Here is a 26227-nt window from a genome sequence, read left to right as displayed (position 1 = left end):
ACATCACAGTAACCGATCAAAAGATTATGTTAGAGGAAATCTGCAATTTTTATAGAAATTTGTTTCGATCAAGTATGCCTGATGAAACCAATATCAATAATATTTTGAATAACTTGAATATTCCAAAAACGTCTGAGAAAACATCTGAGAGATGCAATGGCAGAATTTCATTATCTGATTGTAAAACAGCACTTTTTTCAATGGACGATAATAAAAGCCCTGGACCAGATGGATTCCCATGCGAATTCTATAAAACATTCTGGGATGACATCAAGGTGTCTTTCTTGAATTCATATAACTATGCTTGGATAACTAGAAAACTCAGTGATACTCAACGTCAGGGATTAATTTCTTTAATATTGAAGAGAGATAAAGAGAAAAATAACTCAAAAAACTATAGACCTATCAGTCTATCACATTGCTCAATGTTGATTATAAAATTTTAAGTAAGGTGTTAACCACTCAAATACAAAAAATCATGGATAATATCATCGGAGAAGACCGAAGAGGATTCCTCAAAGGCAGGCAGATGGGTGAAAATATAAGATTGGTGTGTGATAAAATCAACTATACTTCTTATCATAATAGGCTATACCAGGTGCTATATTCAAATTGGACATTTTTAAAGCATTCGATAGTGTCGAATGGTCATTTTTATTAAATGTACTCGAGAGGTTCGGTTTTCATCAAAATTTCATAACATGGATCAAAATTTTGTACAAAGACAGCCTGCCGTGCGTCACAAATATTACCTATCTATCAAATTATTCTGTATTACATAGATGTCTAAAACAAGGGGACCCGATCTCTTCATATCTATTTTTAAGCTGTATAGAAGTTTTGGCTATCATGTTAAGAGGAAATGAAGACATAAAAGGAATACAAGTAGGGGATGTAGCTGTGAGACTTGCCATGGCAGCAGATGACACAAACGTATTTACAGACGGTTCGAGGAGAAGTGCAGAAAATCTGTTTACTGAATTAAATAAATTCGGTTGTATATCTGGGTGCAAAACCAACCTGGAAAAATCACACATTATGCAAATTGGAGCACCAGTTAACTTTGATTATATTTCACATTTTAAACTCAGACTGACTACTTCCTTGAATCTGCTTGGAGTCAACATACAAGTCGATTCGTCAAAATTATATGATTCAAACTTTCCCCAGCTCCTACAAAGGGCAAAAAATGTAATTCAAATATGGAGAATGATAAACCTTACTTTACTAGGAAAAATATGCGCTATAAAAACCTTAATTGTTTTTTACCAACTTTTTACATATAATTATATATATTTACCTGTTTTCATTCCAGATATATATATCAAATCACTGAACGCTATTTTATATTAATTCTTGTGGAATTCGAAATGGGAAAGGGTAAAAAGAAAAACATTAATTGGACCTAAATTGTTAGGGGGGGGGGGGGGGGGGGGTAGATATGATTGATATTCAGTTTTATTATAGCACAGAAAATCAAGTGGGTTGCTTTTCTATTGGATGACTCTAGAACTTCCAAGAAGACTATTGAACCTCATTATTTAAAAGATTTAGATTTTGTATCGTTGTTGAAAGGTAATCTATTCTGGAAATTTTATTTTATGAAAAACATTCCATTTCTCACCATAAAAGACATGCTCATATACTGGTATACCTTTAAAAATATTGTTACTGATGACACTCAATCAACCATTATGGTACAACAGAAAATTGCAATATTATAAAAAACCTTTTCACGTTTTCAATTGGAAAGCACATGGTATTTCAGAGTTAAAAGATTTAGTTTCAAGTGATACATATTACACTTATTTCGCACTTATTGATATATATAGTATAACGTTGAAGAATATTATTTGTATTATAAAATTATAGGTAGTATTTCTGGGGAATGGAATGATACTGTAGAAACAATTGTAACTTTGATTGATCATGATTTTGATTTTATGACATTTCTCACAACAACTACTGAAAACTATTTGTGTAAAAGTGCTTATAACAGAATAATACTGAAAAAGTTTGTTCCCCCTATTATGTACAAATTATTTTGGCAAGAGTCCTTTAATATTCCCAATGTGAAGTGGGACAGCTACTTTAAAAATTCGTTTTCATCAACAATTGAAACAAAATTAAGGTCCTTTCAAATTAAACTTTTTTATAAATCTATAGTTCTCAACTATACATTACATGGTTTTGGATTAGTGGATACAAATATGTATGAATTTTGTGAACAACATTTTGAAACCTTATTACATTTGTTTTATTATTGTCCCATAACAAGTCAATTTTGGGTCTGAGATAGACCAATGGATAGTTTTTAAAACAGAGGATATGAATTTTTGCCTCAGTATAAAAGAATGTTTCATAGGGTTTGATGATATACCTAATTTGCAATTTGTCAAGTGTGTATTATTGGCTGCCCGTTTTTATATATATAGATGCCGAATTCAGAAGAACACACCGAGTTTTGATGTGTTTTTCAAATTTCTATGTGGTATTCGTGATAGTGAAAAATATGCAGCATTGAAAAACGGCAAACTTCACATACATAGCAAAAAATGGAATTTATTCAAAGATTGCAATAATGTTATTATTCTAAACAGATAATTATCATTATATTATTATAACTATTATATTACCTAATATTTAAGTATATGGAAAGGCTCGTCTGAGATGACATTGATATTGAATTATAGATAGGATAAAATAATATTTATTAATATTGTTTACTGCAATAATGTTTTTTTTTATAAAAATCCAAATGAAGGGCAATCATAAAATGATTTTGCATGATATTGTCATGTATTACTGTGAATTATTATTTGTTGATTGATATTGCTCATTGCAATATTGTTTTATTTTATAAAATGCAATAATAAAAAAAAAAAGATGAGCCACACCGCCGCGCCAAATTCGTTCCCGTCGCCGACTTGTGGCTTTAATTTTGCTCAAATTTTTTAAATTAATATATGGTCAATTCCCTAGTTCTCATAAAAGGAACGACGAGGTCGTTTTACTAGTTTTCATACTTACCTGCTAGTAAAGACGCGACAACTTTAAACATCTTTCCCCAAGTGGCAAAATATTACTCCACCCCTTCACAATCGGCACAACCCAATCTTTTACAACCAAAATGAAAGAAGAGTCAATTTCTATGTCCGCCCTGGGTCCAGCAGCCTCGCCTAAATGTGCTATAATCTCGGTACACACCATAGTGGGCGGCAGAAACAAGAACAAACGTTTGTTGTTTACTCTGGATCTGAGCGAAACAAACTCACACCACGAGTTATTGACCTGGGATGTCAGAAAATAGTCACGTGATGTAATATGACCTAATCGATGTCGCTCGTTTGCAAAATATCTGCGTTGGCTTTACCTTTGTCTGCAGCAGTGGTATTAGTGCGGCACCGTTCACAATTCAGTTATCGTTTGCTGCTCGCTGAGTGATTTCTACTTATATCAGTAGTAGCGTATATTCGAAAATTGGCAGTACCAATTTGGTAATTCTGCAAGTACGTAACATTATAACGAATACGTAACTTTACGAAGATTTGCCAGAACATAAGACTAACGTAAGAAGAGAAAATGTACCTTTACTTTCGGACAAAAGAGTAAAGTTTTTCGCAAAATTGTAATTTTTTTTGAATGTTGCTTAGATTCCAATGTCAAGTCGGCATGAATTACAACTAGGCCTACCTGACTACTTTACTTCCATAATATGTGAAATCTTAATAAATGCAACTGTACGCCACTGGTATCCTGGTCTAGTATTTGAATAAATCATTCATTGATTCATGTAAAATCCTATTCAGTTGTTGGATCATTATTTCATTTCCAATTTTCATGATCTTTGTGTAGTTCTGTCTGTCTGTAGTTAAGACTTTACTGAAATATACTACTGAACTATGCCCATTGCTGTATTGGATTGTAGATGTAATATGAAAATAAGTGCCCTAACTGATTAAATAACGCCAAAGAAAAATGTGATGTGAAAACAACAGCCCTAGTTTTTATTTTACACGCAGAACGAGATACCATGTATCAATTTGTTGCTAAATGCTAATAACAGGCTAAGCTATGCTCCGTGGATTAACAATGGAAGTCAAATAAGAATTAAACCAGATTCGATTATGTACTTGCCAAGAAGGTTTTGAATATGGGGATATTGTGATGTTATGGCGAATAGGAAAACAAATTTGTTTACAGGTTCATTAAAGCAATATTTGGGAATTTCAAAAATTATGTGAGATATATTTCAAAACAAAAAGTAAAGAAATAATCACAAAATTCAACATTTTTTCCTAGGAAAGGGCCGTTTGTATTCTCATGTAGTCATTAGGTGTTGTTAATTATACGTATTAGACATTCCACTTTGTGGATATTTCATCTTATCCATAGCAGCATAAGAGTGTAGCACACGATCATCATCAGACACTCTTTTTCATCATTTTTATTTTTTGAAAGAAGGAAACTGTTTTCACAATGTCTGCCAATGCTGCCGCCCAGAGTATACCAATACGTCGTATTCAGGTGAAAAATTTGAAAGTTTATAATAGAATTATTTAAAAATCGGAAATTTCAAAAATACCAACAGATATTTGTTTCAATGGCAACTTGGTCTGTAATACATAATTTTACGGCTCCAGTGGTTTACCCTAATATTAGATATTGATTTTACAGACATGCGTAAATCAATACATTGATTGGTGCATTTGAGTTCACAATTTATATGTCATTCACATTTGTTGCTTTAATTTAACTTGAAGGTGTTTCGTCATAATTACCGGTAATGAAATTTGAAGTGTTCAAAATTGACATGATATTCGCAGTGAGATGATCTTTTTTCATGTATGTCATTATTTAGTTATGAGCTTGCTTTTTTTTAGTTATAAGTTGTAATAAATACCATGAATGATAGATGATTCTAAAAGTATATACAGTATTTTCCTGCAGTGTGTGTACCAGGCTAGGCCATAATTATATTCTAGTTTTCCTTATTTTAGTTCTATTTCAAGTTCGGGATTTTGTTGGCCAAGTGAGATATATTTTATCGGTTTCAGTCTCTTTACACAACTTGATCTATTTTGGGTACTCAATTCAAATAGGAGCATATTATTTCATTTTGTAGGTGCGTCATCCATCTGAGATTCCATTAGATTATGGGACAACTCCAGGTGGCACCATGTATTCAACAACACCGGGGGGTGAGTCGCATTATAATTTCTTCTCTTATTTGAGAAAGTAGGTATTGACAACAGAAAAAAGTATTTTTGAAGTTAGAAATCAAGATTTGTCAATGATTGTTGACTTTTTTTGAAATGTTGTTTACAAAGTAATTTTAATATGCATTACAACTTGGTAATATAAATAATTTTCGGAAAAAAGTCTTATTATACACAGCTGGTATTTGTAATCAAGATGTTTGATATGTTGATTTTCAGGAACGAGGATAATATATGACAGGCTCTTTTTGCTGAAATGTCGTGATTCGCCACTGTCTAAAACCCCACCGGCAAATCTGCCTGACATACCAGGGGTAACCACCCCAGACAGATCACCAGCAAAGCATGTCATTGGGAAAATCCCAGAAGAAGGAAGGGAAAATGGAGAGCAAGAAGGTTTGTATGTTAGCTATATTACAATACTTGAAATTAGTTTTTAAAATTATTCTTTGGTTGCATGGGTTTTTAGTATTTTTCTATAAATCTGTCATGAATATTTGGCCAAGCATGATCGCAGAATGCTTACAATTTAATTTTGTATTTTGCATCTTTAATTCTGTAACTAATTTGAAATTTCGAAGTTTGTTAAGTTTCATGTACTGAAATTGAGGTATTTGGACTAATTCAATACACTCTCCTTCTGAAGAATTGTGTGCTACAACTTAACTAATGGGCCTCAAGCTTTTTAATGGGGGCACATAAAATTTATTTAACATAACAGTTCCTAGATTGTTGGAGTTTAATTTGCCACTAGTAATAATTTCCCTGTGTCAGAACAGTTAGTTATTTGGCAAAGTATGTTGCTGACTAAAAGATTACGCATACTTCTGCACTCCTTTCTATTAGCAGTTTTTAATCATACCCATTTAATGTTGAAACAGCTAAACAGTATGATATTAACCAACTTTTTCATTTTTATGATAAAAATGGTATGCTGTGCTGTGCATAAATTTCATTATCAAAACATCCTAATTAATTGTGGATTAGAATTTATTTTTGGGTGATCGTTCTACGTGAAGTGCTTTTCTGTTGCCATTTAATTTTTAGATGCATTGTCCGTCTCAAGTGTGAAAAATATTAATTGTAAAGCTGATTAAAAATATTATATAAAACTTTGGAATGGATATCGCACTTTAGATATCTCTTTTTGTAGTTTGCCTTCTTAGTCCTCCATTTCATGCATGACATATTTGCTCTCATTGCATGTTCATTTATTACAATATATAATTAAACTAGTAATCTAATCAATTTGCATGTGATTGTTTCTTATTTTTGCATCCTGATTCTATTACCTTCATCTACTGATGATTCTGAAGGCCAACGGTACAGACGACCAAACTTTTTTCAATATCCACATCCACCTGTACATGATGCAAATAACAACACCTATCTACAAGTCCCTCCTCCTTCTTTTCCTGTACAACACAACTACAGGGGACCTCTGGCGCAATATCGTCGACGTCAATCTATATCGCAGATGAGACAAGATTGCTATCTTCCGCATTGTGCTTTTAATAACTTCCATCCTCCTCCAATGGACCCACAATTTCGAGGGATATTCAGTCCTCCGCCTGGTTCGATGGAATGTCCTTTTACTCCACCTCCCATTTTTGTTCATCCTATTCAAGGACCAACTGGTCCTGTATTTGATCAGCGACCAATGGAGCAGGTCAGTCAACTTGAGCGATGGAGACGCACACATTCAATCAACAGTTCTGAGACAACTGGTTATACCACTGCAAAAGCTCCGCAGCTCAACTCCAGCTTTCCCTCTCCAAATATGGAATGCTTTCCTCCTAGGATCAGCACACCGGCATCCGGTTATACCACTGCTCAAACTCCATTGCTCAATTCAAGCTTTGCTTCATCAGGTGGGGAATGTTCCAGTCCTCGGATGAACTTCGGTCGTGGGAGAGGATTTCCAAGACCTCACGCGCCTTATCCTGCGCTTAATAAAGTCTTTAATATCTTGCAACCCACGAGGAACAAAAGTAGTCGGGGAGATTCTGCTTATGATTCTTCATACAGTGAGAATGATCTTGTTATGGTTATTCCTGATGATCCAAGCATCATAGCTTACAAGCCACTTGAAAAGCAGAAAGTTGATGGAAACTCCAACTACACTCCCCTGTTTTCTCCAATTCCACAGCTTATGGGTGTGAAGATGTGAATGGATGGCAATTTTGTATGATTTTTCTCAAGCCTAACTTTAAGCTGTCATCTTGCTTTGTGGTGGTATCTTTTGACTAACTTTATATTCTAATAAGTTCCTGACTGTTATGATTTTTACTTAGTGCTCCCTAGTGTGTTTTTTTTACTTTGGTTTTGCAAGGGTTTATAAGTTGATGGAAACTCCAACTACACTCTCCTGTTTTCCCCAATTCCACAGCTCATGGGTATGAAGATGTGAATGGATTGCAATTTTGAATGATTTTTCTCAAGCCTAACTTTAAGCTGGCATCTTGCTTTGTGGTGGTATCTTTTGACTAACTTTATATTCTAATAAGTTCCTGACTGTTATGATTTTTACTTAGTGCTCCCTAATGTGTTTTTTTTACTTTGGTTTTGCAAGTGTTTCTCACATCTCTAGGTGCTGTAGTGTATATATTATTTTTCAGCAATGTTTCATACACAGCCATCTCCAATATTATTTATCCATTTTGTATTGTACAGTAACGTCACCAGCCTTGAGAAGTCACTCTTTGTGGCTATTTCTCTATGATTTTTGTGTTTGCTTCTGTAATAAAATAACTGCTTGCCAGTAGTGTTTGGCGGTGTCTGTATAGTAGAGCATGTTTAGCTTCAGAACATCATCTGATTGTAATTTGCATGTTTGAATCCAAATCAGTAGAATCAACTAATTGCAATAACAAAACGCTGCTGCATTTTTAACAAGTTGTCTCTTTCTCGTACTCATGTAAACACCACTCGTCTCTACTATCAGATACAAAGAAAGATGAAGAGCAGTTTGCGATGGACATGTGAACGAATGGCAGCGACACTAATGAACTTCTTCGTGTTTGTTTTTGAGTTGACAATTTAACCAAAAATCTGGAAAAACAAAGCAAAAAGTCACAGATGACAAGAACTGTTCTCTTTTTTTTTATTATTCTTACTCAAGCATGTTACTTTAATTAGTGGGAAATTACAAGGCTTCCATGTGGTTTAGCTGCTGTCATAAAAGGGTCACATTTGTGTGTGTGTAAAGATGATTCTCTCTTCATCTTTTCAATGGTGTCCAGAGGTTATCACATTTTCAAACTTGGATAGGTTTTGAGTCAAAAATTTATTACTAAGGTTTGAATTCTCTGTAAATTTTAGTACAATAATTTGTTAGGTGTTGGGTAAAAAGATGCCAATGAACTACTGCAAGCCCAAAAATAAATGCATTATGATCAGGCTCCATCGCTGTCCGTGCTAGACTAATTCAGAACTACACGTTTGCCCTTGGTTCATCTTTGTTTCTTCCACAGCGTGTATCTGTTTAATGACCTGAAATCCAGCAAACATAACTAGTCTCCCCACTTTTAATGAGCAAATATACTTGGTTTTACTGTGGCAGTTCCAGAACTTTCTGAGAAAACTTCAAATACTAACTCAAGCATTTCTACACTACTACTTAGAAGTCTCGCAGTATTTTTTATGCAACCCATAGGTCTAATAGTATAAGCTGCACAATAACCTGTTCTGATTTTTCTTTTCCACAATTGTTCTTTTTATGTGTTGTGTTGTTTTCACTGTTTGTTTGTTGAACCATTTTCCTTAAGGCTGATTTGTATAGTGTAAACCCGATCCGGCAAAGACTACAAAATATAACGGGGTTGTGGATGAATTTACTAATGCGGATCCCACATGTTTAATTTGGTGAAATGAAGACAAAAGAATGTCATGTTTTGAAATACACCATTCTTTAAAATAGCGGATGCTGATTTTTATTTGTGATAGGTAACTGTGTCATGACTACTAGAGTGACTCAAGGTTGCCAAGAGGCCGATATTTGCTATATTTTGTTTGACTGCCTGAAATTGTAGAGCACTTGACGCCTATGCCAGGGTACGTACACCACTGTTTATTTAATCTTTAATGTAATTATTCTTCGCTTATGTCATGTGCACAGTCACAGCCTCACTTTTGTACATTTTGCATAGTAAAAGTATTATGGCAATAATGATAAAGAATATTAATAACACTACAGCTGATAACATCCGAAGAAGAAAACGCACACAAACACTCTGAAGAATAATTTAGTGATTTTATTACAAATTGACAACCACAGTACTATATATTTAATAACAATTGATGAGATTAACATACAAACTTTAATAAGAATTAGTTTTTTTGCTTAATGACAAGTGTAAGTAAGACATGGTTATCATGAATTTATGAACAGAATTGCATGCACCTGTCCTCTTATGAGTATAACTTAAAAACAAAGGCTACGAACCAAGGATAGATATGCTACACTTATATTATTAAAAGCATTTACTATACAACAAATTTAATTATTCATGAGTATTGAAGGCACTATAAAATCCTTTTACGATTTACATAAAACAGCTATCTATATAAGCAAGTAAAATATATAAAAAACAACAATATTGTTGGTCATCTTTGAAAAAAAATTGCGAGTGTTATTCAGATAAATTAAAAAATTTAGGATCAAATTTATTTTCAAAATCAAACATGATGTGGTGTTGTGCATGCACAGCTCCGCACGTCATGCTGACAAGCACCTTGACCTAGCGATTGCTTTCTAATACTAAAAGTGGAATGCAGCAATGATGTAAAGTCACATAATAGCATTAATAATGAGATATTTGTGGGCAGAATAAGATAATGCTTCATATATAATAAATATTACTGTAGTTTTTTAATTTAACTTTGTTTGGGCAATGATTGATAGTATTCTTGTAAAATCTTCCATGCCTTGGGAGCCATGAAACCATCTGGTAGACTTCCTCCTTCACGGGCAGTTCGTCTCATTCTATAAGAAAGAAAATCAGATGTAAAAACAATGATTCTAACAACCAAATAATGCTATTATTGGTTTTTCAGAGTAAATATTTGAATGAAGTTTCTACTGAGTATATTAAAAAATAGGGTTATGGTTATCTATGCCCAAATTTTCAATTTTTGATTACGAATTTGAGTCTTTATTTTGTACACAAAGTAACTTGATGCCTTTGGCAAAAATTGATGATTATCAGAGAGTCGAACGGAAAAACATGTCAAAATTCTCAAAACAGTTCTCTAATTTAAGCCTAAAAATCAACAATATATGCTTTTCTCAAAAATATATGACATCCATACCTTGTTCCAGAAATGAAATCGAAATCATCATGGTTCTCAGGATCATAGAAATCCATCTGTCCTTTCTTTTTATTGTAAGCTGCCACACGGAATGGAACTATTTCTAGTTGGGTCAAACCGGGTGCCATGGTCAAAACCTAGAAATAACAAATTTCATAATATTTCCTCTGATATTGCCAACATTCTGCCCAATGCTTCATGGTACCATAACATTTTTAATTTGAAGTGAACTATGGCAGGGGTGGCAAACCTGCTTTTAACCACGGTCGACTAAAATCTTCAAAGTAGCTCGCGATAGACTGATCGGTAATAAGGGCATACACAAAAACAAATGAGTGCTAATTATATTTTGCACATGTAGGCTACAATACTGTATTCTTCCTGTTTAGTCAATTTTCAGGGGCATGTTATTAAATTCACTCAACATCAGACTACTCGAGACGTGTTGGCCACCCCTGAGCTGGGGTAATACCTGCATATCAATTCAATACCAGATTATCATTGTATCATCAGTCAGTCATATTACAGAATAGTTTCATTACTTACATTTCGACCATGAGAATGATTGTACAAATCTCTCTTTTCCTCGGGATGTGGCATTCCTGCAGGATCTCGTCCAACTATGTAAAAATTGGCCCCGGTTGACATTCTAGCTTTGGCATGCCATTGCACCTCTGTTGGTCCTGCGTACATCATGGGACTGGGGAAAATAGCAACAACAGTAGATTTGGGATCCAACACGCCTTCTTCAAGAACAGCAGAATGTTGCTTCATACGGGTTCCAAGGGGTACGTCATCAGATTTGGTCCATCCACCTAAACAGAATAAGATAAAGTCATAAATGCACCCCGATAATGAAGTCAAAATTACCTAAAATTACTATTCTTGACCTAAAAATAAATATGCTCAAAGTTGGGAGCAAACACATTTCACAAACAAACACTAAATATTATGAAAAGACCTAAATAAGCATAAATTACATACCAAGTGGATGAAGCAACAAAACTGGATTTTTAAATCCTCTTTCAATCAGTTTCTTTCTGGTGTCCATCATCAAAAGTGCATGCCCATTGTGAACTGGATTACGAAGTTGGAATGCAAATACCGCATCAGCATTCATGCCGCGGAATTTTGCTCGGAGCTCATTTGGTGTCAGTCTAAAAATAAATGAATAACTCATTGACAGCTGACTGGAATATAGCATCTCTTAAACAGGGAAAACAAGTTATATTTAAAAAAAATTACATTCATTCATGTCATTTTGGATAGTGAAAATATAAATAACAATACCTGTAATTATCGAGTCCATCTCCCCATACTACACGTTCCAAAACATCCAAATCTCCACCACAAAGCCAGTCACCAGATTCTTGAACCATCTGTAAAAGATTACAAAAACCATTGCTGATGGAACAATATCGATGATGAAATACAGTTAATATTTAAGTTTAAGTTAATATTATCAGGATCCTTTTTTATGGAGAAAATATTGATTGTGCCTGATTCGAGCCGACATGTATTTTAGGTAATGAAACATCACAATATATATATGCCTACTGCCTACACAAATTAGTAAAAGAATTTCAAGGCACAATGTATAACTTAAAGCTTCCAAGATATGAAATAACTCTGAAGTTCAGCAATTTTGATTCAAATTGTGCAATCACCAAAATGTACCATATATTGCACAATTATTAAATGAAAAACAATTACAGAGATATAAGGATGTCCTTTATTGCTTGTTCCCCATTGTCTTGCACATCTTTCCTCTTTTCTATGCTCATAAAACTCAGGTGATCTGACGATGGCATATATCTTTCCTTCATAAGAGAGTGCAAACGCTCCAGTTTCCTGCACAAGATGGGAAGTTTATATTTAGTGAAAGCAGGAACTTTGTTTATCATGGGAATTTCTGTAGCTGGAAATATTGACTGGTAAAAAAAAATTGTAACATGGTAATCAGTGTATTTAACCTATTTCAGAATGTTTACATGGTATTGGCCTAGAATTTGACCCAATAAATTATTTTATTCCTGAACATGGCCCATATATGAACGAATGACATGTATTTTGCAAACTGTGCGAATAGATCTATTGATATCCATTAATAAATTGTAAGCAGGAATCTAGAGGTATATTATAACAATAAACATTTACAGCAAGTCTCTCCTTGTCTTCATTGGATACTGGGAGAACAATTGGAATGGACTGATTAGTCACACCATGATCAAGTAATGTGCCAAAGTGTTGGCATTGAAGAAATTCACGTTCTCTCATGAATCCACTAAGAGGAGTTGCCCAACCTTCTGATAACACTTGCACCCATTGTAAATCCAACTGAAAAAATGAATATAATAATTTATTGCATAACAATCCATGCATTTTAGCGTTATAAAAGATGAGAGAGCAGAAGTTATTTCAAACTTCACACAGAGAAATAGTGATATTCTAATAATTACATCCATGAATAATTATTGAGAGAAAATTCAATAAAATAATAAGATGAACCTAAACATATTCCAGTATACATTTCAACTTGGTTGAAATACAAATTGCAGAAAACTGTTACCTGGTATATTATGTAATAGATGACTCATAAAAATCAAGGATTATTGTAATCAAATTGTCAAATTCAAACTCTATACAACATCCTACCTATCCATCTCACTTGAAGCACTCAAGAATTCATCTCAGCCCAGCTTATTAAAAATTCCTATGGTTTATAAGGATTCAGATATTATAAACTACGCATTACTAGTTTACCACCATGAAAAATAAAAAAATTATTTCATTCAATTTGGAGACTATACTCGCAGCATAATTTTTAGGCTTTCATATCACTTTTATTTTTTGTAATCTTGATTCCCATCTGCGATTAGAAATTACCTTGGTAATGTTAAGAACTGGGAGACTGGCGGCTTCTGCCTTGGCTTTGGCAAGATTTTCAGGTTGTACGAACAATTCCTTCACTTTCTCTGTTGCAGAGGCTGGAATGATGTCTTTTTCTTGCAAATTTTGAACAACTTCCATCATGCATTCCTTGATTGTCATTTCTGTTGTCTTGACAACAACTTCAGGGTTCTCCGGTGCTTCATATGGTGAATCGATACCCGTGAATCCTGAATTTAATAAGTTAGAAAAAGGATCACTAACTACTGTATATCACAAACTAAATTACAATTATATAGTTGAACATATTACATCCATAGTCATTAAGTTAAATCAGACTTGATAAATTAAAAAAATTATCTATTTTGGAAATGTTAGAAAATTGATTGTTGATGCAAACCTGAAATTAACAATTCTCGAAAAGCACCCATGATTTGATCTCATAATAATGATTATGGACAAGATAAGAACCAGTTTCAAATTACACTTTATGTACCAACAGAGAGTATAAATTACAGAAGTTACTTCCTAAGCATTTAAACGATCTTCATATTTGACTACAGTACAGTCCTCATATTCCAAATGGTAATAGTAAATTGGTGGCCACAAAAATTTGGATAAGAGAAATTTATCGTTTCCAGCCAGGTAAAAATGTCTGACAGTAGAGTTCATTAGAAATAAACAATCAAATTAAAACATTAGTAAATAATCTAATATAACATAATTTTGTGATGTCTATAATATCATCTTCACTAACTAAGAATTAAAATATGAATCGTGTTAGTATAATGCTGACATGCAATAAAAATTAAGATATGGGCAGTCCTGATTGGCACTTGGGTGGTACCTTTGATGACACCCGCTCTCGCTTTTTTGTACAACCCTTTCACATCACGTCTCTCACACTCTATTATTGGTGTATCAACATAAACCTCAATAAAATTGAGATCAGCTTTTTTGTGAGAATCTCGAGCCCCATCCCTGTCCTATTTTCCATTATTTTGACATTGAAAAAACATGCAGAAAAAAAATGATTTGTTAGAAAAAGTAGTTGAAATAAGTTACCTTTAATAAGGCCTTTGCGGGCTTTCTTGTAAAGACCTTTCACATCACGATCCTCACAAACGATGAGCGGTGTATCAACAAACACTTCAACAAATGGAAGTTGGTTTTTCTCATGAACACGCCGGGCACTTTCACGATCCTATCAATTCCCATAATTCAGTGCATTTTAGTGGTGAAATTTCAATAGCATTTGATTTAACAGAAGAATTTGAAGAAAAGGAGGATTTGAAAATTGATGGTAATTGATAAAAAATTATATTAAAATTGTATTCGCATTTTTTAAAGAAAAATTTGAAATGAAGAAATTCAATCTCTCTTCTTATCGTTCCAAGGACCACCCATGTGTTCCATTTTAGTGGTGAAATTTCAATAGCATTTGATTTAACAGAAAAATTTGAAAAGAAGAAGAATTATAAATTTATTGTTAATTGCTAAAAAGGTGTATTGAATTGTATTCACATTTAATAAACGAAAAGCTTCGAAATAAAGAAATTCAATCTATCTTATTATCGTTCCAAGGACCACCCGTGTGTCCACTCTCCTGACTTGATTTGCACACAAATCATTGGAATTAAGTTCAGATTTTGTACCAGACTGAGATTAGTAGTATGTATAGTTAATTAATTCACACGATCATCCATCAAGCTTAGTGGGATTATTTTGCATTAAGTAGAAACGAAAGGAGATGATTAATCAAAAAAGTCAAGCTTGACAAATCGGTTATCTACAACAGGAATCAAAATTAATTAGATTATGTCTGCTGAGAGCTATTGTACTGAATAGCCAGATCAAACCTCTTGCCTGGTAGACATGAAATAAGTTTCAAAATGAAATGATAACCTTATTCACAGCAAAAAAAAAAATTCCTTATCTCACAATGCACAAAAACTGCTATCAACATTATGTAGCGACCAGATAAATTGAAAACACATTTATGAACACAAACCTTTCTATAAGGAGAAATAAAAGATACAAGACAGACAACACCAGCATCTGCGAATAATTTTGCTACTTCACCGATACGACGAATGTTTTCTTCACGATCACCTGGAGAAAATCCAAGATCCTGAAAACGACAAATCCATCGATATCAGATTTATTATTATCATAAAGATTTATTCACAGTCTTGAAGCTGGTTTATTTGCAGCTGATAATCGTCTCTTTGGTATCAAAAATTGGATCAATAAATGTGGAATAAATTTATTTTAACACAGGCCTGTGTCTAGAAAAGAAATTTTTACATTAGCATAACATGAAAATCTTAACTTATATAGTAATACATATCAAGTTTCTTACCTTATTCAAACCATGTCTAATATTGTCCCCATCAAGCGAATAAGCTGGAATTCCTTTTGAACACAGATACTCTTCAAGTTGCATGGATACAGTGGTTTTACCTGCTCCAGAAAGACCAGTAAACCACACTGTGCAACCTCTGAAGCCTCCTCTCTGCCCCATAACTTGCCCACGTTTTGCTCTCGAAACATGATGTTGTTGGAAGACAATATTTTCAGACCTTGGTGGTACCTTTAATAAAATAAAAAACAAATTATTTTGATGACAAAATTCAGAGTATATCAGGTAAATTCAAAAAATATTCAAGTGACTATAGTCATTGAAAACTATGTAACAAAACTACTTTGAAACTTGATGCCTCATATAATCAACCTCTCCATGGGGAATTATTGAAATCAAAAGCATTTGGGGTTTGTTAATATGCGGCCATCAACATTGGTTCTAATTTGGTATGCTCGTTCTAAATAGCAACTTTGTTGTGTAAAGACTTATTTTGAACAATTTCTGAATTCACTAGAATCAGATATAACAAACCACAGATGGCGTATTACATCTATTCAACCGATTTTCATATGGCATTTAAGGGAACTTTGAATTGTGCCAAATATACACTAATACTCAACACAAGTGTAGCAAATAACACAAAAATTTTCATATTTGAAATTTGACACGATCTGATCTTTGCTATGAAGGGAAATTTGATATTCCCTTTTGAAAACCATACAATTATCAATATTTCAAAATAAATAGACTATTCATGGTATTTGGGTATATCGTATACATGCAATTGTTTATTTATACCGTTTAATCTACAGGTATAATGAAAATAATAAACTGATATAAAAGATAAGGTTATTATTAGTGGAGAAATGCATGAGTCATAGGATAGGTATGTTACTAATTAACAAATAGATCCTGAGCGGAGGGCGATCCTGTATTGACAAACGATAAATTATTACTGCATTATAATAAATTACTTTTAACTGTTACTGTTGAGCTGGTTAAATATTAGCAGCCAAAAGCAGATTGAGTTGCTTTTATTGAAGTCACACCCAATGACTTACCTTCGATTCTTGACTGTTAGACATGATGATCTCGATAGAGAAAAATTGCACAATTGCAAAAAAATAAAGTAATCCAAAGTAAAAACAAAATAATTCTGCTAATATAAATTAGCGCTGATTACTGATAAAGATATTTCTAATTACTGAGAGCTTTGGGTTAGAGACAATTACATACATCCTAGATGTTTTATGCTTAATTTAAAATATGAGGGCTGTGTATCTGTTGACCATGCTTGACCAACCTAACAATGAAGGGATTTCAATGCGCCGCTGAACTTCACAAGGATGTGGCAAAATCGCCGTCAACGTGGCAAAGTCGGCGCTTCGGGCTATTGCTTTTAAAAGCCGCCGCAAACAATACTACCGTAAAGCGGATACCGGTATAAATATACAGTATATATCCACTCGTCTTGACCGATAAACGCGAGTTTATGACGTATAAATGTATTTATATTTTTAATGAATTTTTTCCCCAAATTCTGATAAATTTGCGTTACGGCGTTATTTCGATTACGGCGTCAAACAGATTCACTTAAAATCTTATAAGTATAATTCCCAGGAAGGCCTCATTCATCTTAATTTTCGGCTTTCCATCTTACAAACATCATATGTCTGTGACCTCTAACATTAGCCTCACACTAGGTATTTAAAAATATAGATCGAGCTTGTATCGTCTGTATACCTGTATGACCCAACGATAATTCACGGCTACCCAGTCGACGGACACTGCCATATCATTGCGATAATGGACGATCCTTGAAGCCGACACTACGATGATATACGGTTTGCAGTACTCGATAAAAGCAATTTGCCTTTTTCTACTTGATATAGTTTTTTATTTGTACAACTTTGTGTTTGTGCAAACAAGCGCCGGTAGCTTTCTGCAAATTTACTAGAAACGATCCGACGGAGATAAAGTTTACGAGCCAATGGTAATAACATCTGACTGTATGCTTTGCGAACGGCAGTAAATAATTCGTAAAACTTTTGCATCGTCATTTCGAGGTCAATATCTCTGTGTACAGCTAACGTACAAGCACTGTAATTTATAGTAATTGCGCTTAATGTTGCGAAATGTACATGAATCTGAGAAAATATAATTACAACAGGCGCTCCGATAGAATATATATATATGCTCAACAAATTATTCAAATTTGAAAAATCTGAAACAATATTCGTAGATAGACTAAATGGCTAATTCCAGAGCAGTACCCACTAAATCAACCCACGATCCCTCAAAATCATTGCGCGAAATATGATACCTCACTTCGTTTAAGCGAAACACTGTTACAGTTACACTTCTTTTGCCTGTAACCGACGAGCCAAACCCAACAATTTGAGTTCAGAGTTCATCAATCGCAAATGCGGAAAGCATGATCAATGTAAACTCGGTAAAATTAACTGAAAATATCGAGCATACGGGAAGCAAATGACAAAATAGATCAGGAAAGAAGTAGACTAAAATGAAAACAGCGTTGTAGTAGAACAAGTTCTCGAGAAGACGATTTCGCAAGAATATAACCACAACTATTCTTGCTTGGTAACTTTACGCTACACCTGTCTCCACGTCAGCGAATTATGATACCGGTTCGGTTTTAAAAGTCCCGTTTAAATAGTTTACTATACGTGCCCCGGGGCTACGGAGACAATAAATGATGACGACAACATCGCCTACGACGAATACTCCAATATCGAAAGACTTGATGAGCATGATCTTGCAAGATCGTGAAGCTAACTTCAATGACGTACGTGACCCTCGACCCACAACAAGAAGATATTTATTAAATAAAGCGCTATCGAACATCCGATAAAAATATGTCGACGTTGCCCGTTACACGAACTGAACGCAGTGACAAAGTAATTCGTGATATAATAATGTTTAAAGTTTATTCATATCAAGTCGCGTTCCTATTTCATCATCTCTGATAAACTACGAAACATGAAACGCTAAGCGAAAATTAAATAGCATCCGACCTCAATACCACAATGAGCAAAAAAAATGTTAACAAAAAATAATTTTTCACAGTGACACAGCATGGTAAGTGTTGACAAGTTCAATATTCCGATAGCGAGTTATCACATAAGAGAGTAAATAATACTTCAGACTGGTTTGTATAAGTCATTATGACAGTCATTTTCCTCTACAATAACATGTTTTTAAGGGCATTTCATTCTAGTGCCCGATTTTCAGATTCACACCAATCTCATGTCACTGATTCCAAATTTCAGTCAGTTAATATCGACATATCCAGACTAGATTGGGGATGTACTTAATTAGTAATAGGCGATTAAAGATTGAGAATCCAGTATATTTTTCCGCGTTATTGCGTAATTAGTCCGCGTCATTAGTAATATTGTATCAAAGGAAGCGTTAAACGGGGCTTTAGCAAATCCACAAAATCTTTAAACATTATCTTTTAAAGATACCAAGACACCAAAATGATGCGGAACGATTTTTCTGGCTAAATAAATACCGTAACAATGCCAGACCAGATAACTGACTTTAATATACAAATATAATAATAATAATTGAGTGAAGAATATTATTCCATAGTTTCTGACATTCCCGATTCTTTTCCACGATACACTGACCCTCTAACAACTACTTACATCTAAAATAACGAATTGTCGATAAGATGTGGTAATGCACCGCCTTTGGACAACTGAAGCTGAATTGCGAAACGCCTTTGGCAAACTATTCTCAACGGAGGCATTGATCTGTTTCACAGCGATGATACAGAGAATATTCAACAAATGATTAAACAATGGGAGGAGACTTCGCAGAAAAATGTCAAGTTTGTGCAGTTGGTTTACTTTGCACTGTTGAGAAAGTCTGGACAGGTAAACACGCTGCCGTATTTCAATAATTTATTTATTTGTTAGATTACGTTATGTAAGATACATATGAATTACCGTACAATGGAACATAAATTGTATATTTTTGCAGGTAATAATCTGCGATTTAAGACCTGAATTTTGTTGAGGAAATTTGGGATTCCCATAAGTTTTCGATGTAGAATTTAATCGCAAAAATTGTGTAAGATATAAAAAAATGTATCGATATGGTAGCTAATTGAACATTGAAAAATGTAGAAGCCTCTACAGTCTACAACTATCCGGATTCCGCGGTTATTTCTTCTCTACGACGAACAATCAAAACGCCGAGGTAAAAGAAACGAGTAACCCACGTAATTCCCCGTGTAAATCTAGACTTGATCTTTAGAACTGCAGTCTAGAAGTGCAATATTAAACAAAGTGAATGTCGATGAGGTTGTGTTGTGTACAAAAAGTGCATATGCAGGAAGTGTAGACCATTCTGAGCGCAATTTAACGACACCATGTTTGTTGCGTCTGAATGGATGTATCGCGGTTATGTATCTAGGTCGAAATTGTACATGCAGTTGAAAATATTACACACCGATACCATTAATTTACGAGTTGTGTCGCGTTTCTTCAGGGCCATGTCAGATCCACATTTACGACAAATTCGCTAACATTGTAAAATAATAACATTGCTTTTTTGATTGAAGATATTTGAAATGTTGCGTTCACTCGTCGTGACCAAAGTGACTATAAACTATATTTATAAACTATATATTTATAGTCACTTTGGTCGTGACATCCCTCACGTCCGTAATTTGAGATTCTTCGAATAATGGAGTCAATAATTCGAGTAATTTTTCTTCCATTTGGATACTAACAGAGGTAAATATGTGCCTATGTGAGTGTTGTGTCGTCCAGATTCGAGGAAACGACAATTAGCAAACAAAGGGAAAGGTCTAATGAGAGCCGTTTTGCAATCGCTCATAGTATACCAAACAGATATAATAAATGTACTCGTATCGATATAGCGGAGAATGGTAGGGAAATGGGACGAAAGAGCTCTTCTTTACTAGCATAAAACGTATGTGATTTATATTTTATAAACTTTAAGGTATATATATATATATTTAGACCATAAGATATCTAAATAAAACTATAAGTAAAAGATTTATTGCTGGCATGGTATATAGTCCAAGGGTTGACCAACCTGCTTTCTCCCGCGATCGACTAAAATCTTCAAAATAGCTCGCGAACAAGTTCGGAAGGTTGTCGACCCCCGCACTCACTACACGTTTGCCAGTCAGGACACACAATATTCGGCACGTTCATTTTAGAGATAGACCTTGGTAGTGGCGAAACTTTGTTACGTAATAATATGCTCTATTGGATTTGCCCAGGCTCAAATGCTGTATGTGTATTTTGCATATGTACATACAGTACTGTACTCGTCCTGTTTTAAAACACACAACAGGCGCTGCGTGAAACTGGCCCAAGGCAATTTTGGAGGTATGTTGTTAAATTCACCTACATCAGACGCGATCGACCACTCGAATTGCGGAGATCGATCGGTCTATCGTGATCGACGCTACCCTTGTTATATACAATAATGTGGAAAAAAACAGATAAATTACGCAAAATCGATAACGATTAATGATGATGTTTCAGATTTGCTCCATATATTTTAAGTAATATAAAAACTCAAATGAATTCGTGTATGTGTTTATAACTCGAAAATGATTTTTTAATCATCTTATATACAGGCTATAGTATCTCAAATTGGTAACATTTTTGAAAAAAAAAATTACCTTTGTGCTGAAATATATATACTAGAGCCAGGTAAATAATTTTCTGATGATAAATTTTCTAGCGCAGTTACCATATTTTCGTCTGCAACCCCAGCCAAGATGATATATTCACAAATTCTCATCGCTTTTTGTAACAACAGTTGATTATTTGTACGAAAATTCTGCGGCGTTATCTTAATAAAACATGAAAAATCATTTCTAAAACCCGCCTAAAATTCACATATGCTCAGATATCTAATTCTCATCTCGCCAATGCATTTATACATTTATATTTCAAATCTATACTGATTCATTTTCAGCCAAGGGCTGCCTAAAAACGCATGTAATAAATTGTTCTGGGAAGTGAATTCAAATATGTTTGGCCTGTGCTAGTGTGCAGCGAATTAATCACGTTCAATTAAATCGATAACATACGACATTTGTTGCTTCCTATTTCACAACTACCTGACGACAGACGTATTTATTTTATAACCGGTAGAAACGAGATATGATTTGAAAATGATACACTGAACTCTAGTTACCAGCCGTTTTTAAAAAGTGGAGTGCGCGACAAGAGGCTTATCAAACTGCTTCGCGTAAACTAAAACCGGAACTCCATACATATTTGACCGTTCTACGCTATCAACGCATTCGCGAAGTTTTTATATGCCTCGAGAACCCGACCAAATGTTTCCGATGCCCTCGAACCGAATCATTACATGACCATCTTATTACGCCATATCCGCTCAACTTGTGGAAAGTATCGCCACCATGAATTGAAATTAATGTTTCTGAAGCATTTATTAGCAACGTGTCTACAATGACGTTGCGTCTACTATGACGTTACTGATTTCGCCATCAGTTTCTCGAGTAACGGAGATAAAAAAGCATGTTCAACGAGGGAGAAATGAAGAGTTCCAAAATAGGCAAAGGAGGTATACAGCAAATAAGGTTTAGAATCACTACCCTAATGAATAATATAATTATGAACAAAATGCGTGGTTTCGAAATGTCTTTTAAAGGAGGAAAATATCAGACTCAAACTATGACCAGCCGTAAATAAATGAATATCTTGAAAGTTCTAAGGGATAAAACGCAATCCCGGCCTAGCATCTATTCATATTATGGTAGGTATTTTTGAGTTGAATGTAAGTAGCTTTTTCTTTGCTCTCTTTAAATAGCTTGAAATACTGTAAATTTGTGGTTATCAATTAACCTTTGGTATTCGTTGCAGACATGACGCAACACAATATGCATTGAGAGTTGTCAGTTTGACTGTAGCAAACATTTACACAATGACTTTCACCCACTCAGTCAAACACCTATAAATTCTAGGAAACATATGAATATATTTGTTTGCCTCTTAATTATCTAATCAGAGGGATGATAATTCTTATGGATATGAATGATATTTCCAAATGTCAACGTCTCACTGAACATCTGGCGTTTAGATCCGGAATAGTGTTCCCAATAAATTTTTCCAAGTATTCAGTATTTTTGGGGGTTGTACACATCAATTAGAAATAATTCACATTTTGATCAACACATGGACACAAGTAGGATACCCACTTTATGACATCAATTACTGTACATATTTCACTTCACCACTGTTCATAGCTTTTGTGTTTTTTATTATTCTAATAAAAAAATTTCATTTTTTATTGGATATTATTTTTGATCCTGTATACCAGCCCTTCCCAAAAGGGGAGTTGTCAAGTACGCCACAAAAATTCACAGAATTGTGTTAAATATAACTAAAATAGGATTGAGTATTTTACATATTGTATTTATTATGTTTTATTATTTTAAATGCTGTGTATATGAGAGTCAATAAGTTCATATTACTTTTCTATGTCGTTTACTTTCTGTTATCTAGTGTCTGCCTCTATTGTTATGTAACTACTTTTAACAACTGCAATTTTGTGAGCTGCAGTTTATTTATCTGATGAACAGAGAAACACAAGTGATTTTTTAAGCATATCGAAGAAAAATCAGGTAGAGATGAGGAAGAAGACTTGACTTTTATATCCTAGTAGGCCTACAACATGTCTACAAACTTCAAAAGGTATAAAGTACACATTGACGGTCACAAAATTGAGTTTTATTTAAAAGCAGCATTTTTGTGTAAGTGCGCAATAAGTTTTTTCATGGATAATCAAGCGCCGCATGAACATAAAGTTTGGGAACCGCTGCTGTATACAAGCATCGACTGATAATTTTGACTATGTTAACATGGTAATTTATGGAATCTTGTTATGAAACTCCATACTGCCATATGGTATCCATAATCAATCAGGGGTCGACTTTGATGATGTGTGGTCATATTATTGTTTTTCAAATCCCCACTAGAAATAATTTTAATGATGGGCAAATATAAATCTAGCACTCTCTTGATATATGATGGCAAGATAGAAAAATCATTATGTCACTCAATGTCAATCACAAAATGTCAAGTATTTTTGAGCTCAAAACTTACATTATTGAACAAATTTCAATTCTTTTATGTCACCATAAAACAATTCAAGAACAATTTTATTTCAATAGTGCAAGAAAAAGGCATAAAAATACTATTTTTTGAGTAAAAATGTTATTTTCTGGATGTGGTAATTGTTACAAATTTTCTCAAGCACAACTTTGAGAAATATTTTAGTATCTTGTTCGAAATAGGCTACCATATATTCTTGAAAAATAACAGTTTATTTAGAAACAAATTATATCGTCTAAAGCCTACCATACTCCTACTCTAAAGTACATGTGTACCAGTGTACTGGTCAAATTTGGTAAGCTATACAGTTATGAGTTTGTTTTTGAAATTCCCTTTAATACCAGAATACTGTAATAGCCCAGTTTATTCTTATTAACAACATAATACAACAATAGCTAATATTTCTTTTTGAATAAATTCACGCATACCGGTACGTTCATTTTATAATTTAAGAGAATTACACATATTTTTGTATTTCATCTTTTGGACAACAATAAAATTATATTTTTATCAATACTACAAAGTACACACTGCAGTACTGACATACACACTGAATAGTTGAGATAAATATTAACTTACTTCGTGCGTATATTTGATCTTTGGCGTCGCCATTTTCGTTGTTTTTCTTATCTGTTACAGGTACCGTACCCCAGCGTCGATTGATGGCAGCAGCACCCCAAAATGATGAAGGGATAAACGTCGACAAGTAATCACAGTTGTAGCTACACTAGCTAACTCGTACCAATATTGCATGAAAGGACAACTCGTCCTTGTATGACTCGTCCAATTTTTTTTATCGGATTTTTATAAAATAAAACAATTTTGCAATAAACAATATTAATCAACAATAACAACATAGAAAAAAGTACATTAATTTACCATTATGTAAAAATAGTAATATTTTAGTCTAATTATATTACAAGAATTCTCCATATGTTGGTATGTTTGACTATTTCTCCCTTTTTCAATGCCTTCGAACCTTTCCCCGACCTTTGACCCCCGAAAAATTCATCTTATACTCATATTGCAAAATTTTCGGAGCTATTTTAGGAGTGCTTTTGCGAGTTGGCGTCTGTAAAATGGGGTATGTGTTTCAAACCATCATTATGATTCATCGCATACAAAAGTCTGTTTTTTAAAATTACTGGTAATAAATTTTAGCCTATCTCAGTTATTTTTACACTAATTTTTTATTACTGCAATTAAAATAAAACTTCTAGGAAGACAGAGTGATCATTGAATTATCTGATTTGTATTTAAGTTCCTAAAACACAACTGAAAACTAACGAATAGAGTTCAAAAACGCGAAAACGAGGTAATGTTTACGACCACGCTTGAAAATCTGTCTGAGTGAGAAAAGTGTCTGAGCGGATGCGAAAAGGGAGCATTGTTACGTCACTTTTTGCATCTTGCTGATTGGCCAATGTCACGAAGTAAACAGGGAAGTTGATGCTCGGGGAAAGGTCCATTCTCTTTCGTTCTCTCTGAAAGTGTCAATCAACTTTAGAAACATTTGAACAATGGCTTTATTTTAAATTTATAAAAATAAAATCGACCAGCAAGTAAAATACAATTACAACACTGTTCGAATAAATTTCCTCCAATATGACGAAGGGGAAATTAATACCAGTTTTTGTAAACTTACACTGGTCAATGACATTAAACACTGTTTAATGTCATTGCACTGGTTCAATTGTCCCCAGAATATTGATGAATGATTACATCAAAAGATACTAAATTAAAGACATATAAAACATAATTTAGGACAATTGCCCCATGAAATAGATTTTGAAGTTTTTAGTGGATAAAGATTGTATTTTTCCAAATAATATAGGAATGTAAGGAATGGCTTTACATATTTATCCCGAGGGGAGTGGAAAGCCTATACGACGGCTTAATCATATGGCGAAACACGGCCTCGTCCGATTACCAGTCCATGTCGGGTATGGAAATAGTTAGCCAGTTATTTGTTTTCGCAATCGATTGTCCACTCATTTTTATTGGTGGAATATATTGTTCTTCCTTCAATTGATAATATATTATTTGTTATACAACTCCTTAAAACTTAGGCATTATGCTAGAGCTTTGGCGCCACCCATTTACATGTGTAAACCTCAATGCATGAACAGATTGCGCAGGGCGCTTATTATTGAAAAAGAAAGCACGCATGTGAGCGCAAAAATATTGTAACTTTGTTTCGAGTATACAGGCTTAAATATTATCGGTGTATCACGGAAGAGGGAACAAACATTGATGTGATACTACTCTATGGAGCACAGATACAGTCGAGC

At 34.0% G+C, this 26227-nt stretch overlaps 2 protein-coding genes across 3 annotated transcripts; one reads left to right on the top strand and one right to left on the bottom strand.

Annotated features, from left to right (window-relative positions):
- Positions 1-4281: 4281 nt before the first annotated feature.
- LOC120347575 (uncharacterized) lies at positions 4282-7983 on the top strand. Its single transcript, XM_039417602.2, has 4 exons — positions 4282-4527; positions 5126-5201; positions 5439-5615; positions 6536-7983. The coding sequence occupies exons 1-4, from the start codon at positions 4480-4482 to the stop codon at positions 7387-7389; spliced, it is 1155 nt and encodes a 384-aa protein (XP_039273536.2). The 5' UTR covers positions 4282-4479; the 3' UTR covers positions 7390-7983.
- A 1474-nt stretch (positions 7984-9457) lies between these two features.
- On the bottom strand, positions 9458-24673 carry LOC120347574 (bifunctional 3'-phosphoadenosine 5'-phosphosulfate synthase-like). 2 transcript variants are annotated; one of them, XM_039417600.2, is made up of 12 exons: positions 24516-24673; positions 15781-16011; positions 15430-15549; positions 14484-14622; positions 13416-13648; positions 12687-12866; positions 12243-12380; positions 11820-11908; positions 11514-11686; positions 11076-11344; positions 10530-10666; positions 9458-10203 (listed from the first exon to the last, which is right to left on the bottom strand). In XM_039417600.2, the coding sequence occupies exons 1-12, from the start codon at positions 24546-24548 to the stop codon at positions 10095-10097; spliced, it is 1851 nt and encodes a 616-aa protein (XP_039273534.2). In that variant the 5' UTR covers positions 24549-24673; the 3' UTR covers positions 9458-10094. The 2 variants fall into 2 exon arrangements, with proteins under 2 accessions (XP_039273534.2, XP_039273535.2); XM_039417601.2 differs by lacking the exon at positions 24516-24673 and adding an exon at positions 16845-17062.
- Positions 24674-26227: the final 1554 nt, after the last annotated feature.

This window comes from Styela clava, chromosome 11 (assembly GCF_964204865.1).
Source record: "Styela clava chromosome 11, kaStyClav1.hap1.2, whole genome shotgun sequence".
Classification (NCBI taxonomy): Eukaryota; Metazoa; Chordata; class Ascidiacea; order Stolidobranchia; family Styelidae; genus Styela; species Styela clava.
This window is presented reverse-complemented; position numbering and strand designations above follow the sequence as displayed.